The sequence below is a fragment of the Leucoraja erinacea genome, unplaced genomic scaffold (assembly GCF_028641065.1).
Source record: "Leucoraja erinacea ecotype New England unplaced genomic scaffold, Leri_hhj_1 Leri_711S, whole genome shotgun sequence".
Classification (NCBI taxonomy): domain Eukaryota; kingdom Metazoa; phylum Chordata; class Chondrichthyes; order Rajiformes; family Rajidae; genus Leucoraja; species Leucoraja erinaceus.
The window spans coordinates 1-12097 of NW_026576632.1; the positions used below are offsets into that span (position 1 = coordinate 1).

The following is a 12097-nucleotide window of genomic DNA, read 5'->3' on the forward strand; positions in this document are numbered from 1 at the left end:
AGAGAGTGGTGAATCTATGGAAACTCTCTGCCACAGAGGGTAGTTGAGGCCAGTTCATTGGCTATATTTAAGAGGGAGTTAGATGTGGGCCTTGTGGCTAAGGGGATCAGGGGGTAGGGAGAGAAGGCAGGTACGGGATACTGAGTTGGATGATCAGCCATGATCATATTGAATGGCGGTGCAGGCTCGAAGGGCCGAATGGCCTACTCCTGCACCTAATTTCTATGTTTCTATGTTTCTATGTCTGTCTCTTTCTCTCTCTCGCTCTCTGTCTCCCTCTCTTTCTCTGTCTCTCTCTCTCTCTCTCTGTCTATCTCTCACTGTCTCTCTATCTCTCTTCCTGTATGTCTATCTCTCCCTGTCTCGCTCTCTCTGTCTCTCTCTATCAATTCAATTCAATTAAAAAACTTTATTGGCATGATAAAAAATAAATTGTTATATTGCCAAAGTGTAAAACATGACATACATATTTAAATGCATCAGTATAAATACAAGTATACAGTGCATGGATAGATATGTCCCTGTACATAAACTCGCTCTTTATTGATTGCTACACGTTCTTGCAGCTGTAAGCAGTACAACACAATAGCAAGTTGAGCAAGTTAATGTCAATTATTATGTGCGTACATATGTGCATGTTGGTCATTCACCGTCTCTCAGATTATGGCATGCTGTTACGTATTGTGCACCAAGATGTGCCGTATTTCCTTCATCAAGGATTATTCTTAGTTTTGATGCATCATCTAGTTCTTTAAAATCAGGGGTTGCCAGACTGAGTTTGTCAAAGGTACACAAAAATGCTGGAGAAACTCAGCGGGTGCAGCAGCATCTATGGAGCGAAGGAAATAGGTGACGTTTCGGGCCAAAACCCTTCTTCATACTTCTTCAGTGTATGTTTTCCTTGTTTTGTCAATTTTTTTGCATTTTAGGAGGAAGTGCACCTCTGTTTCAACCTCATCTGTCAAACAGTGGCCGCATATTCTCTATCTCTCTCCCTGTCTGTCTACCTCTCCCTGTCTCTCTCTAAGAAATTAATATTGAATTGCTAAACTTGCCCTTCTGTTGTACTGCAGTTACGAGGTGGGCTTCGATGGAGGACCACATGGCGGGGCACAACAAGGAGAAGCGTTATGAGTGTGACGTGTGTGGCAAGGCCTGGCTGAGCCCGAGCCAGCTGGAGACCCACCGGAGGGTGCACACGGGAGAACGGCCCTTCGACTGCTCGGAGTGCGGCAAGAACTTTGCCCGCTATGACAAACTGGTGCAGCACAACCGCGTGCACACAGGCGAGAGGCCGTTCACCTGCTCCGACTGCAACAAGAGCTTCAAGACTGCGCAGGTCCTGAAGATGCACCGACGGGTGCACACGGGCGAGAAGTCCTATGGCTGCTCCACCTGCGGCAAGAGCTTTACCCGGTTGTCGGGGCTGCAGGTGCACCGGCGGGTGCACAGCAATGAGCGGCCCTTCACCTGCTCCGACTGCGGCAAAGGCTTCAAGTCATCGACAGACCTGAAGGTGCACAGACGCCGGCACACCGGGGAGCGGCCCTACACCTGCAGCGACTGCGGCAAGGGCTTCACCCAGTCCCACAGCCTTCTGATGCACCGGCGCACCCACACCGGGGAGCGGCCCTTCACCTGCAGCGACTGCGGCAAAGGCTTCAAGTCATCCAAGGACCTGAAGGTGCACAGGCGCATGCACACCGGGGAGCGGCCCTACACCTGCAGCGACTGCGGCAAGGGCTTCACCCGCTCCAGCAACCTGCTGGTGCACCAGCGCACCCACACCGGCGAGCGCCCCTACACCTGCGCCCAGTGCGGCAAGGGCTTCACCCAGTCCAGCAACCTGCTGAAGCACCAGCGCACCCACACCGGCGAGCGCCCCTACATCTGCGCCCAGTGCGGCAAGGGCTTCACCCAGTCCAGCAACCTGCTGGAGCACCAGCGCATCCACACCGGCGAGCGTCCCTACACCTGTGCCCAGTGCGGCAAGGGCTTCACCCGCTCCACCTACCTGCTGGTGCACCAGCGCACCCACACCGGCGAGCGTCCCTACACCTGCTCCCAGTGCGGCAAGGGCTTCACCCACTCCAGCAACCTGCTGAAGCACCAGCGCACCCACACCGGCGAGCGCCCTTACACCTGCCTCCAGTGCGGCAAGGGCTTCAGTCACTCCAGTGACTTGCTGGTGCACCAGCGCATCCACACCAGCGAGCGTCCCTACACCTGCAGCGACTGCGGCAAGGGCTTCACCCAGTCCAGCAGCCTGCTGGTGCACCAGCGCATCCACACCGGCGAGCGTCCCTACACCTGCGCCCAGTGCGGCAAGGGCTTCACCCAGTCCAGTGACCTGCTGGTGCACCAGCGCATCCACACCGGCGAGCGCCCCTACACCTGCGCCCAGTGCGGCAAGGGCTTCACCCAGTCCAGTGACCTGCTGGTGCACCAGCGCATCCACACCGGCGAGCGTCCCTACACCTGCGCCCAGTGCGGCAAGGACTTCTCCTGCTCCTCCAGGCTGATGTCCCACCAGCACACCCACACCGGCGACCGTCCTGTCCCCAACCCGGTGTGTGGAGAGCGCTTTACCATGGCCTCCCACGCCCTGTCTCACCAGAGCGTGCATACCAGTGGCCAGCCCTACATCTGCCCATACTGCGGTGAGGCGTTTGACAGCTCGCGGGGGTTGCGGCAGCACCGGCGGGCCCATGCCGGCGAGCTGCAGCTCCCACTGCGGCAAGAGTTTCAAGAGCGCAGGGGGGCTGCGGGAGCACTAGCGGGTACACACCGGAGAGAGACCCTTTGTGTGCGCTGAGTGTGTCAAGGGTTTCACCCACATGTCCAGCCTGTAGCAGTACCGGAGTACCCACAGCGGTGAGTGTCCCTTCCCCTGCCCGTCCTGTGATAAGAGTTTCATCCGCATTCACCACCTGCTGGAGCACTGGCGAGTCCACACCGACCAGCACCCCTTCACCTGCCCGGTCTGTGCCAAGGTCTTTTTCCGCTCCTCCAGCATGCTGGCACACCGCCACGTGGATAGGTAGGCACTGGCGGGTTTGGGTTCAGATTTATTAACAATTGCAACAATTGTGGAAGCTCTCACATTGGTAAACAGGAGAAATCACTGGCTTTTGGAAAGATTTGCCATGGTTGCAAACGCATAGACCATTTCTGGAAGTGCTCCAGCACCAGCGAGTCAAAACAAACTGTGCTACACTCTGAGCTTTCACACTACTTATCTGACGCTGCTACTGAAAACATGTCCCACATAGTTCACCTTGCCTTCAGTGGACGGAGTCTATCTCAAAACATATTCTGTCCGAGACCAACTTCAGATACAGAGATCCCGTGGTCACGTTAAAGATAAACCATGTGACTGTTGTTACAAACAGGTGCAAGATGCAATGTGATGTCTCAAGCTGAGTTTGCAGGACTTTGTAAAGCAGAGAAATGAAACACGTGATGCAACCCTTCTAGAATATGGGGGGAGCGAGTTGCTTCCCATCGCAGTGGTGGAGCTGCAGTAACACTATAACTATGGTGACCCCATACTTCACTACCATAAAGCAAAATAGGCTGGATTACAGTCAAATATTTTAAGCCAGATTTTAATTGGAATTTGTATGTTGTAGAATCTTCTTTTTATTGCATACAGAGCTCTTCGAGCTTTCTCTTTTAGTGCATTCACTGTCATATTGAAGCTCCCTGATGCTGCAACAGTTAGACCAAGGTAAGTATAGCTCATAGTGTGTTCGATAACAATACCATTGAGAGTAAATTTGTATTTATCTTCCTGACATCTGGGTCTTTTCTGAAAAATCATGATGTTGGTTTTCTTTAGATTTACTGCCAGGGCCCAATTTTGGCAGTACTCATCAAGTAGGTCCAACTGTTGCTGCAGCCCCTGTTCAGTGGGCGACAGCAGAACCAAGTAATCCGCATAAAACAGGGATTTAACCTCTCCGTCCAGAAGACAGAGGCCCGGCGCTGTGCTCTGGTCCAACTTTACTGCCAAATTGTTGATATATACATTAAACAGTGTCGGGCTCAGATTGCAGCCTTGTCGGACACCTCTTCTCTGGGCGAAGAGATAAGTACGTTTGTCCCCAATTTTAATGCCACATTTATTATTCAGATACATTGATTTGATAAGGTCATATACCTTATACCTATACCACAACAGAGGTGTTTGTAATAGAGCCCTTCATGCCAAATGGAGTCAAATGCTTTCTCAAAGTCAATAAAACAGGCAAATATTTTCCCAATTTTTGCTTGGTGTACATGTTTTTCAATGAGAGTGTGGAGGGTATAAATGTGGTCAGTGGTACGGTGTTTTGGGAGGAAGCCAATTTGGTTTTTACTGAGAATGTTGTATTTGTTAAGGAAATCCTGCATTCTGTTATTTATGATACTGCAGAATAACTTCCCTAGGCAGCTACTGACACAGATGCCATGATAATTATTTATTCTCTCACTGTCTCTTCATTTCTCTCTCTGTCTGTCTCTTTCTCTCTCTCTCTCTCTCTCTCTGCCTCTCTCTTTCTGTTGCTCTCGCTTTCTCTGTCTCTCTTTTTCTCTCCCTGTCTGTCTCTTTCTCACTCTCTCTGTGTGTCTCTCTCTCACTCGCTCTCTCACTCCCTGTCTGTCCCTGCCTCTCTCTGTCTCTCTATCTGTCTCTGCCTCTCCTCTCTTTCTGTTTCTGTCTCTCTCACTGTCGCTCTCTCTGTATCCGTCTCTGCCTCTCTGTCTGTCTCTCTCTCTCTCTCTCTCTGTCTGTCTCTGCCTCTCTCTCTCTGTCCCTGCCTCTCTCTGTCTGTCTGCCTGTCTCTCTCTCTCTCTCTCTCTCTCTCTCTCTCTCTCTGTCGCCCTCTGTATCTGTCTCTCTGCCTCACTCAATCTCTGTCTCTATCTCTCTCTTTCTCTATCTCGCTCTGTCTCTCTCTTTCCTTCTCTCTTGGTCCCCATCTCTCTCTCTGTCTCTCGTTCTCTTTCTCACTCTCTCTATTTCCGTTTCTCTCTGTCTGTCCGTCTCTCTCTCTCTCTTTATCTCACTGTCTCTATCTCACTCACCCTCTGTATCTGTCCCTCTCTCTGTATCATTCTCTGTCTCTCTCTGCGTCACTCTCTTTCTGCCTGTCTCTTTCTCTCTCACTCACTTTTTCTCTCTCTCTGTCACTGTCGCTTTCTCTCTCTGCCTTTCTCTCTCTGTCTCTCTCTCTCTCTGTCTCTTACTCTGTCTCTCTTTCTGTTTCTCTCTCTGTCTCTCACTCTCCCTCTCTGTCTGTCTGTCTCTGTCTCAATTCAATTTCAATTTAAAAAACGTTATTGGCATGATAAAATACATTGTTATATTGCCAAAGGATAAAACATAACATACACATTGAAATGCATAAATATAAATACAAGTATACAGTGCATGGATAGAAATGTCCCTGTACATCAGTGGTCCCAACCTTTTTTTGGCCATGCCCCACCTAATCACCTCTAAAATCCTGATGCCCCCCCCCCCCCATGTGGTGATATATAATTCTTATCATTTAAAAAGTGAACTCTGTTTCAGCTGAAGAAGCTTAAAACGCCAATACCTTGGTTTAAACAAGCTTCAAAAGAACATGGCATCCATGAAAAAGAAAAATGAAATAAACAAAAGACAGTTAAAGTTCTGAGCAAGAAATTACTAAAAAATTGTAAAAAAAAAAAAAAGAAAAAAACATTAGGTGGAAATTGCCCCCCTTAAAAATCAAATTGAACCACTGTGGGGCGTACGCCCCACGTTGGGAACCACTGCTGTACATAAACTCGCAATACACCTATAGAAACATAGAAAATAGGTGCAGGAGGAGGCCATTCGGCCCTTCGAGCCAGCACCGCCATTTATTGTGATCATGGCTGATCGTCCCCTATCAATAACCTGTGCCTGCCTTCTCCCCATATCCCTTGACTCCACTAGCCCCTAGAGCTTTATCTAACTATCTTAAATCCATCCAGCGATTTGGCCTCCACTGCCCTCTGTGGCAGGGAATTCCCCAAATTCACAACTCTGGGTGAAAACGTTTTTTCTCACCTCAGTCTTAAATGACCTCCCCTTTATTCTAAGACTGTGGCCCCTGGTTCTGGACTCGCCCAACATTGGTAACATTTTTCCTGCATTTAGCTTGTCCACTCCTTTTATAATTTTATGTTTCTATAAGATCCCCCTCATCCTTCTAAACTCCAGTGAATACAAGCCTAGTCTTTTCAATCTTTCCTCATATGACAGTCCCGCCATCCCAGGGATCAATCTCGTGAACCTACACTGCACTGCCTCAATCACAAGGATGTCCTTCCTCAAATTAGGAGACCAAAACTGTGCACGATACTCCAGATGTGGTCTCACCAGAGCCCTATACAACTGCAGAAGAATAGCCCTTTATTGATTGCTACACGTTCTTGCAGCTGTAAGTAGTACAACAGAATAGCAAGTTTAGCAATTCAATATTAATTTATTTGTATCTGTCTCTCTGTCTCTGAGTGTCACTGTCTTTCTGTCTCTCTCTGTCTCCCTCTCTCTCTCTCTCCCCCTGTCACTCTCTGTCTTTCCGTCTCTCTGTCTCTCTCTCCCTCTCTCTGAATCTATCTTTCTCTCTCTGCCTCTCTCTTTGTGTCCCTCTCTCTTTCTCTCTGTTTCCCTCTGTCCCTCTCTCTGCCTCTCTGACGGACACATTGATCTGTTTTGTAGTCAATGCCTACTATGTTCTGTGTGCTGAAACATATGACAATAAACTCACTTGAACTTGTATTTGAACTCTCTCTCTCCCCCCCTCTCAGTCTCTCTCCCTCCCCCTTTCCCTCCTCCCTCTCTCCCCTTCCCCTCTCCCTGAATCAATACAGGATTTGAACCTGAACCGTGTCCCAGCAGCTTCTCTCCAGACCCGTTTCCCGCCGGTGCCGCTGAGTCAGTTAGTCCGGCATCGACACCTTCACATTTAAAAATAAACCGCCAGCGTGCGCCAACGCAAAGATCCTATAGCGAAGCAAGATGGGCTACTCCTGCTAAATGCAATGGACTGACGTGTAGTACGCTATGGAGGGGATCATGGGCATTTTTCCACGCCCATTTTAGCAACCTGAACCTACCTAACCCGACCCGACTCGCACTGTAATCAATGTTGCGGGGCAACAGTTTGTGTGGGTCAGATTCATAAATCTGTCAGTTCAAACTTCTTGTCAAGAATAAAATTTGATTCTGGTAATTGTCTTTTTTAATGTTTTTTAAATCATTTCTTTTTAAATGGCTCACAAACAGTGTTTGAGTTGATTTTGTAGTAACCGGAACCGACCCGACTCGCAGGGTGATTGACAGGGGGGGACTTTTTGTGCGTGATTATAGGGTTAGATTCATAATTCTGTTAGTTCATAATTCTGTTGATTCTTGTTAAGGAATAAAATGTTTATAAACACACATACATGAAAATTATATAAATGTATATAACACACACAATTATATTTCTTCTAATCCAATAATGAACTTTATTTCAGACTAGACAAGGGACATTAAATAAGAAACATTGTCTTGGGGCATTCTCTCTCCCCTCTGCCCCGGGCCCCGCACTCTCTCTCCCCGCTGCCCCGGGCCCCGCACTCTCTCTCCCCGCTGCCCCGGGCCCCGCACTCTCTCTCTCCCCGCTGCCCCGGGCCCCGCACTCTCTCTCCCCGCTGCCCCGGGCCCCGCACTCTCTCTCCCCGCGGCCCCGGGCCCCGCACTCCTTCTCCCCGCTGCCCCGGGCCCCGCACTCCTTCTCCCCGCTGCGGATCCAATCTTTGGCCGGAAGCAAGAAGGCGGGAGCAAGAAAGCGGAACAAGATGGCGGAACAAGATGGCGGAGTCAGGTTGCTAAAATGTGTCCTATAATCACCCATGAATCCGCCCATGAGCGTACCTCACGTTTGCGTGAGAGTAATCCATCTTGCTTCGCTATAAGATCTTTGGTCTACACTGCCGGAATCCTATAAGAAGAAGAAGTGGAACTCCCCGCCGACCCCCAAACACCCATCTACAATAATCCCATTTGTTATCATCCGTGGATCACTCCTCACTGGTTCCACCACTCACCAACATACCAATTTACAACAGCCAGTTTATCTCATTCAGCTGTTTTGGGGATTTGGAAGTCTCGGAAAGAACCCCACCTTGCCCTCAACATCACTTGCACCATTTCTCGCACCTCTCACCCATTTTCAGATCAATCTGAAAACATCTCAGGAGTCAAACTATCCGATGATATCTACTACAAACCCACTGACCCCCACAGCAACCTAGACGACACCTCTTCCCATCCTCCCACCCTCTCTTGTAAGGCCACCATCCCTTTCTCTTAGTTTCTCCACGTCTGCAGCATTTGTTCTCAAGTTGAGGTTTTCCACTCCAGACATTTGAAAAATGTCGTCCTCATTCAGGAAACAGAGCTTCACCCCCACTGTGGTCGACCAAGCTCTCATCTGCATCTCCTCCATACCACACAGTACTGCTCTAACTTCACCTTCCCCCTGACGGAACAGGATTAGAATTTCCTTAGTCCTTACCTTTCACCCCACCCTCCGCTTCCAGCACATCATCCTTCAACATTTACGCAAGCTGTGATCCCACCACCCGTCAAGTCTAACCCTCCCTGCTACCTTCTGCAGGGACCATTCTCTCCCTAATTCCCTGGTTTGCTCATCCTTCCCCACCCATCATTTCCATCCCCAGGCACTTCCACTTGCAACCTATTTAGGAGCCTGAACAGCCCTTCCAGGCGAGACACAATTTCATCTGTACTTCCTGAAAAACCTTGCAAAATAGCATTCAGCCTACACTACATTGGTGAGACCAAATGCAGACCAGGCGTCTACTATGCTAAACACTTGCACTCTGTCCACTATGGCCATATGGCTGTCCAGTTAATGTTGTTTTTAAATTGTCTTCCCCTTCGCACACTGACCTGCATGTCCTCAGCCTTCTCCACTGTCACGGTGAGACCCAGCACAAACAAAAGGAACAGCACCTCATATTCCATCCGGGTGGTCTACGATCCAACGGCATGATCACTGAATTCTCCAATTTCAAGGAACATGCACACCCTATCATCCTTTTCTCTCTCCTCCTGTCTACCTTGGTCCCCTCACACACACACCCATAACTCCACAATACACCCCATTACTGTTTCTTTCCCACTTCCCCCATCTGCTCCATCTGCCCATCTCCTACAATCTCCTTGCACTGGCATTTCTCCAACATCTCCCCAGAGCTCACCCCCTTCACCTCCTGTTGTCTCCATCTTCCTCAATTCAACTCTTCACTTTGCTATCAGATACCAGGAACTAGTGTTCTCCACACATCACCTCCCAGCCTCTGTCACTATCTACACCCCTCCCCACCTGATTATTATAACTGCCAATCGACCCCTCTAATCCACCTACTGCTTGCTAGCACTTGTTCCACCACCATATGACATCCACACTCCCTCTACCAGTCCAGATGAAGGATCTCGACCCAAAGCATCAGATGGTGCCTGCAGCTCCCCTATTGTTTGTTCCCTCAATATCACCACTCTTTTCACTTCTGTAACTTCCTTGCAGCTTTCCTCCTCGATTTCCATCTCTATGTGCTGCCCTAAGGAACATTCCCACTCACACAATAGCTCCCTTCGCACTTAAGCAAATGGATTCCCTCCTTGATCTCTCAAAGGGTTTTCTCTCAGCACCATATCATTTTCCTTAATCAGTACTGACACCCCATACTTTTCTTTTCCTTCCTTACCTTTTGTGTGGAGGAAAGGTAAGTGATTATTCCTGTACACTTTGAGCCATGTTTACAAGTTATCACTACACCATAACCCTGTACAGTTGTTTGTCTCTGCAGCACATCAAACCTGTTCACCACTCTTAACACGTATCTTTGCCCTCATAGCAGTCTTAATCTGCACCCACCGACTGTATATCCAAGTCCATTACATGAAGGTGCTGCTTGTCAACCTGTTGCCCAATAAATTTATATTCCAGTTGAATTTGCCAATCAAAGGCATTTGAATACTTGTACCTACAAAATAATTCTCCTTCACATTACTGTAGTTGTAACAAGCTGTAAAATGTGGGGTCACCCGTTAGCATTAGGAGAGTAGTGCTATTGACACAGATCATTATGGTCACTGGTGGTGTTGGTTCAGTGGCCGGTGGTGGCCACTATGTTTATTTCAGAGCAGCACCGATGTAATCGATTTAAATGTGGACTTTGCTCATCTTCCAGGCAGTGTAGCTAAGGTCAGAAACACATCGGTTACGGCAGAATGTACCAGTTGATAGTCACGGCCTACGCGAGTCGTACCAATGTCCCATAAATTCCAGTTATCCACTAGACTCCGTGTTTAAGTTAAACAAACACTGATTTATTTTGTAAGATGACCAAAACTTACATGCACGGCCAGGAATGTTTAATCACAGTAAAACACAGTCCGACACAGAACGACACGGTACGACACAGAACGACACGGAACGACTCGGAATGACACGGTAAGGAAACCGTTTGACTCCACTGGTTATTTTGTGTGCTTCTTACTCCGTCTCTGAGGCCCAATTTGTTTCTTCAGCACTAAAGCACTAAAGCCAGGTGAGCAGCAGCCCCTCAACAGGACATACTATATGTTTATCAAACCTGATAAACCAGTCTGTTCTAGACACGAGATGAAACAAACACAGCTGAAGAAGGGTTTCGGCCCGAAACGTTACCTATCTCCTTCACTCCATAGATGCTGCTGCACCCGCTGAGTTTCTCAGCATTTTTGTGTACCCACAGCAATTAAACATTATCTCACTATGCTTATTCTGCGTGTTAGAATAAAAGGAATTACAATATCATTCTTGCCCCTTACAACATCCTTCCCCTCCATTTGAAATGAGATTAATTCTGGCTGGAGGTGCACGACATTCATTATTTATATTTTTATTTCAGTTTGGAAACTAATCTAAAGATTACAACAATCCATTGTGCCATTAGTATAACAGGACGTGCAAATTAATATGACATTTAGAATGATTGGTTCAAACTGAATATTTTGCTAAAATGATTTGATCAATCTAGTCGTAAAAGTCTTATACAGTTTCTTCTACTTGTTTGCTCTAGTTGCATAAGTTAAAATTGGCCACTTTGAGAATATATTGATAGAAAGTCTGGAAAAAACGAATGGTTGCCTAGAAACTGGTTAGTAGCTGTAAAAAGACACGTAATTCAGAGAATAAATTCCACAGTGCAGTGGGCCCAAGGCATCATCGCACAAATCGTGGGTTGGGAGTTTAAAGTTGAGATCAGGGAGTCCATGGATTCTCATGGGCTTCAAGATGGGTGGAGGAGTTTGGTCAAATGTTAGCTACTAAGGATGGCAGTGGGACCCTGCGTTTGTGGTCAGGGTGAAAATGGGTTCAAAGGATGGTGGGCGAGTGGGCCACACCAAGGATGCACAGAATCATAAGGTCGTAAGTGATTGGAGCAGAATTCGGCCATTTGGCCTATCAAGTCTACTCCGCATTCAATCATGGCTGATCGATCTCTCCCTCCTAACTCCATTCTCCTGCCTTCGCCCCATAACTCCCGACACCTGTACTAATCAAGAATCTATCTATCTCTGCTTTAAAATTATCAATTGATGGCCTCCACAGGCTTTTGTGGCAAAGAAATCCACACATTTACCACCTTCTGACTAAAGAAATTCCTTCTCATCCCCTTCCTAAAGGAACCATTTAATTCTGAGGCTATGACCACTAGTCATAGACTCTCCCACTAGTGCAAACATCCTCTCAACATCCACTCTATCCATGCCTTTCACTATTTTGTATGTTTCAATGAGGTCCCTCCTCATTCTTCTAAACTCCAGTGTGTACAGGCCCAGTGCTGTTAAACCACTCATTTCTGGGATCATTCTTGTAAACGTCCTCACGATTCCTCCCTTTAAGTACGTTGCTTAGAAACCAACCCCCCCCCCCCCCCTCCCTAAATGAACTGAACTTTATAAATCGAGGAGCAAGCTACCATCACATAGTGCAGAAGATCGAGCTGGATATTCATAACCACAGATTTTAATATATTC

At 47.9% G+C, this 12097-nt stretch overlaps 1 protein-coding gene across 1 annotated transcript; it reads left to right on the forward strand.

The window, feature by feature from the left end:
• Nucleotides 1-1054: 1054 nt before the first annotated feature.
• Nucleotides 1055-4265, forward strand: LOC129694569 (zinc finger protein 271-like). Its single transcript, XM_055631297.1, has one exon. It carries the CDS (start codon nucleotides 1091-1093, stop codon nucleotides 2813-2815), a length of 1725 nt encoding a protein of 574 aa, XP_055487272.1. The 5' UTR covers nucleotides 1055-1090; the 3' UTR covers nucleotides 2816-4265.
• Nucleotides 4266-12097: the final 7832 nt, after the last annotated feature.

What these genes read in the sequence shown, in the direction of transcription:
- LOC129694569 (XM_055631297.1), top strand. Translation starts at nt 1,091, where the DNA reads ATGGAGGACCACATGGCGGGGCACAACAAGGAGAAGCGTTATGAGTGT.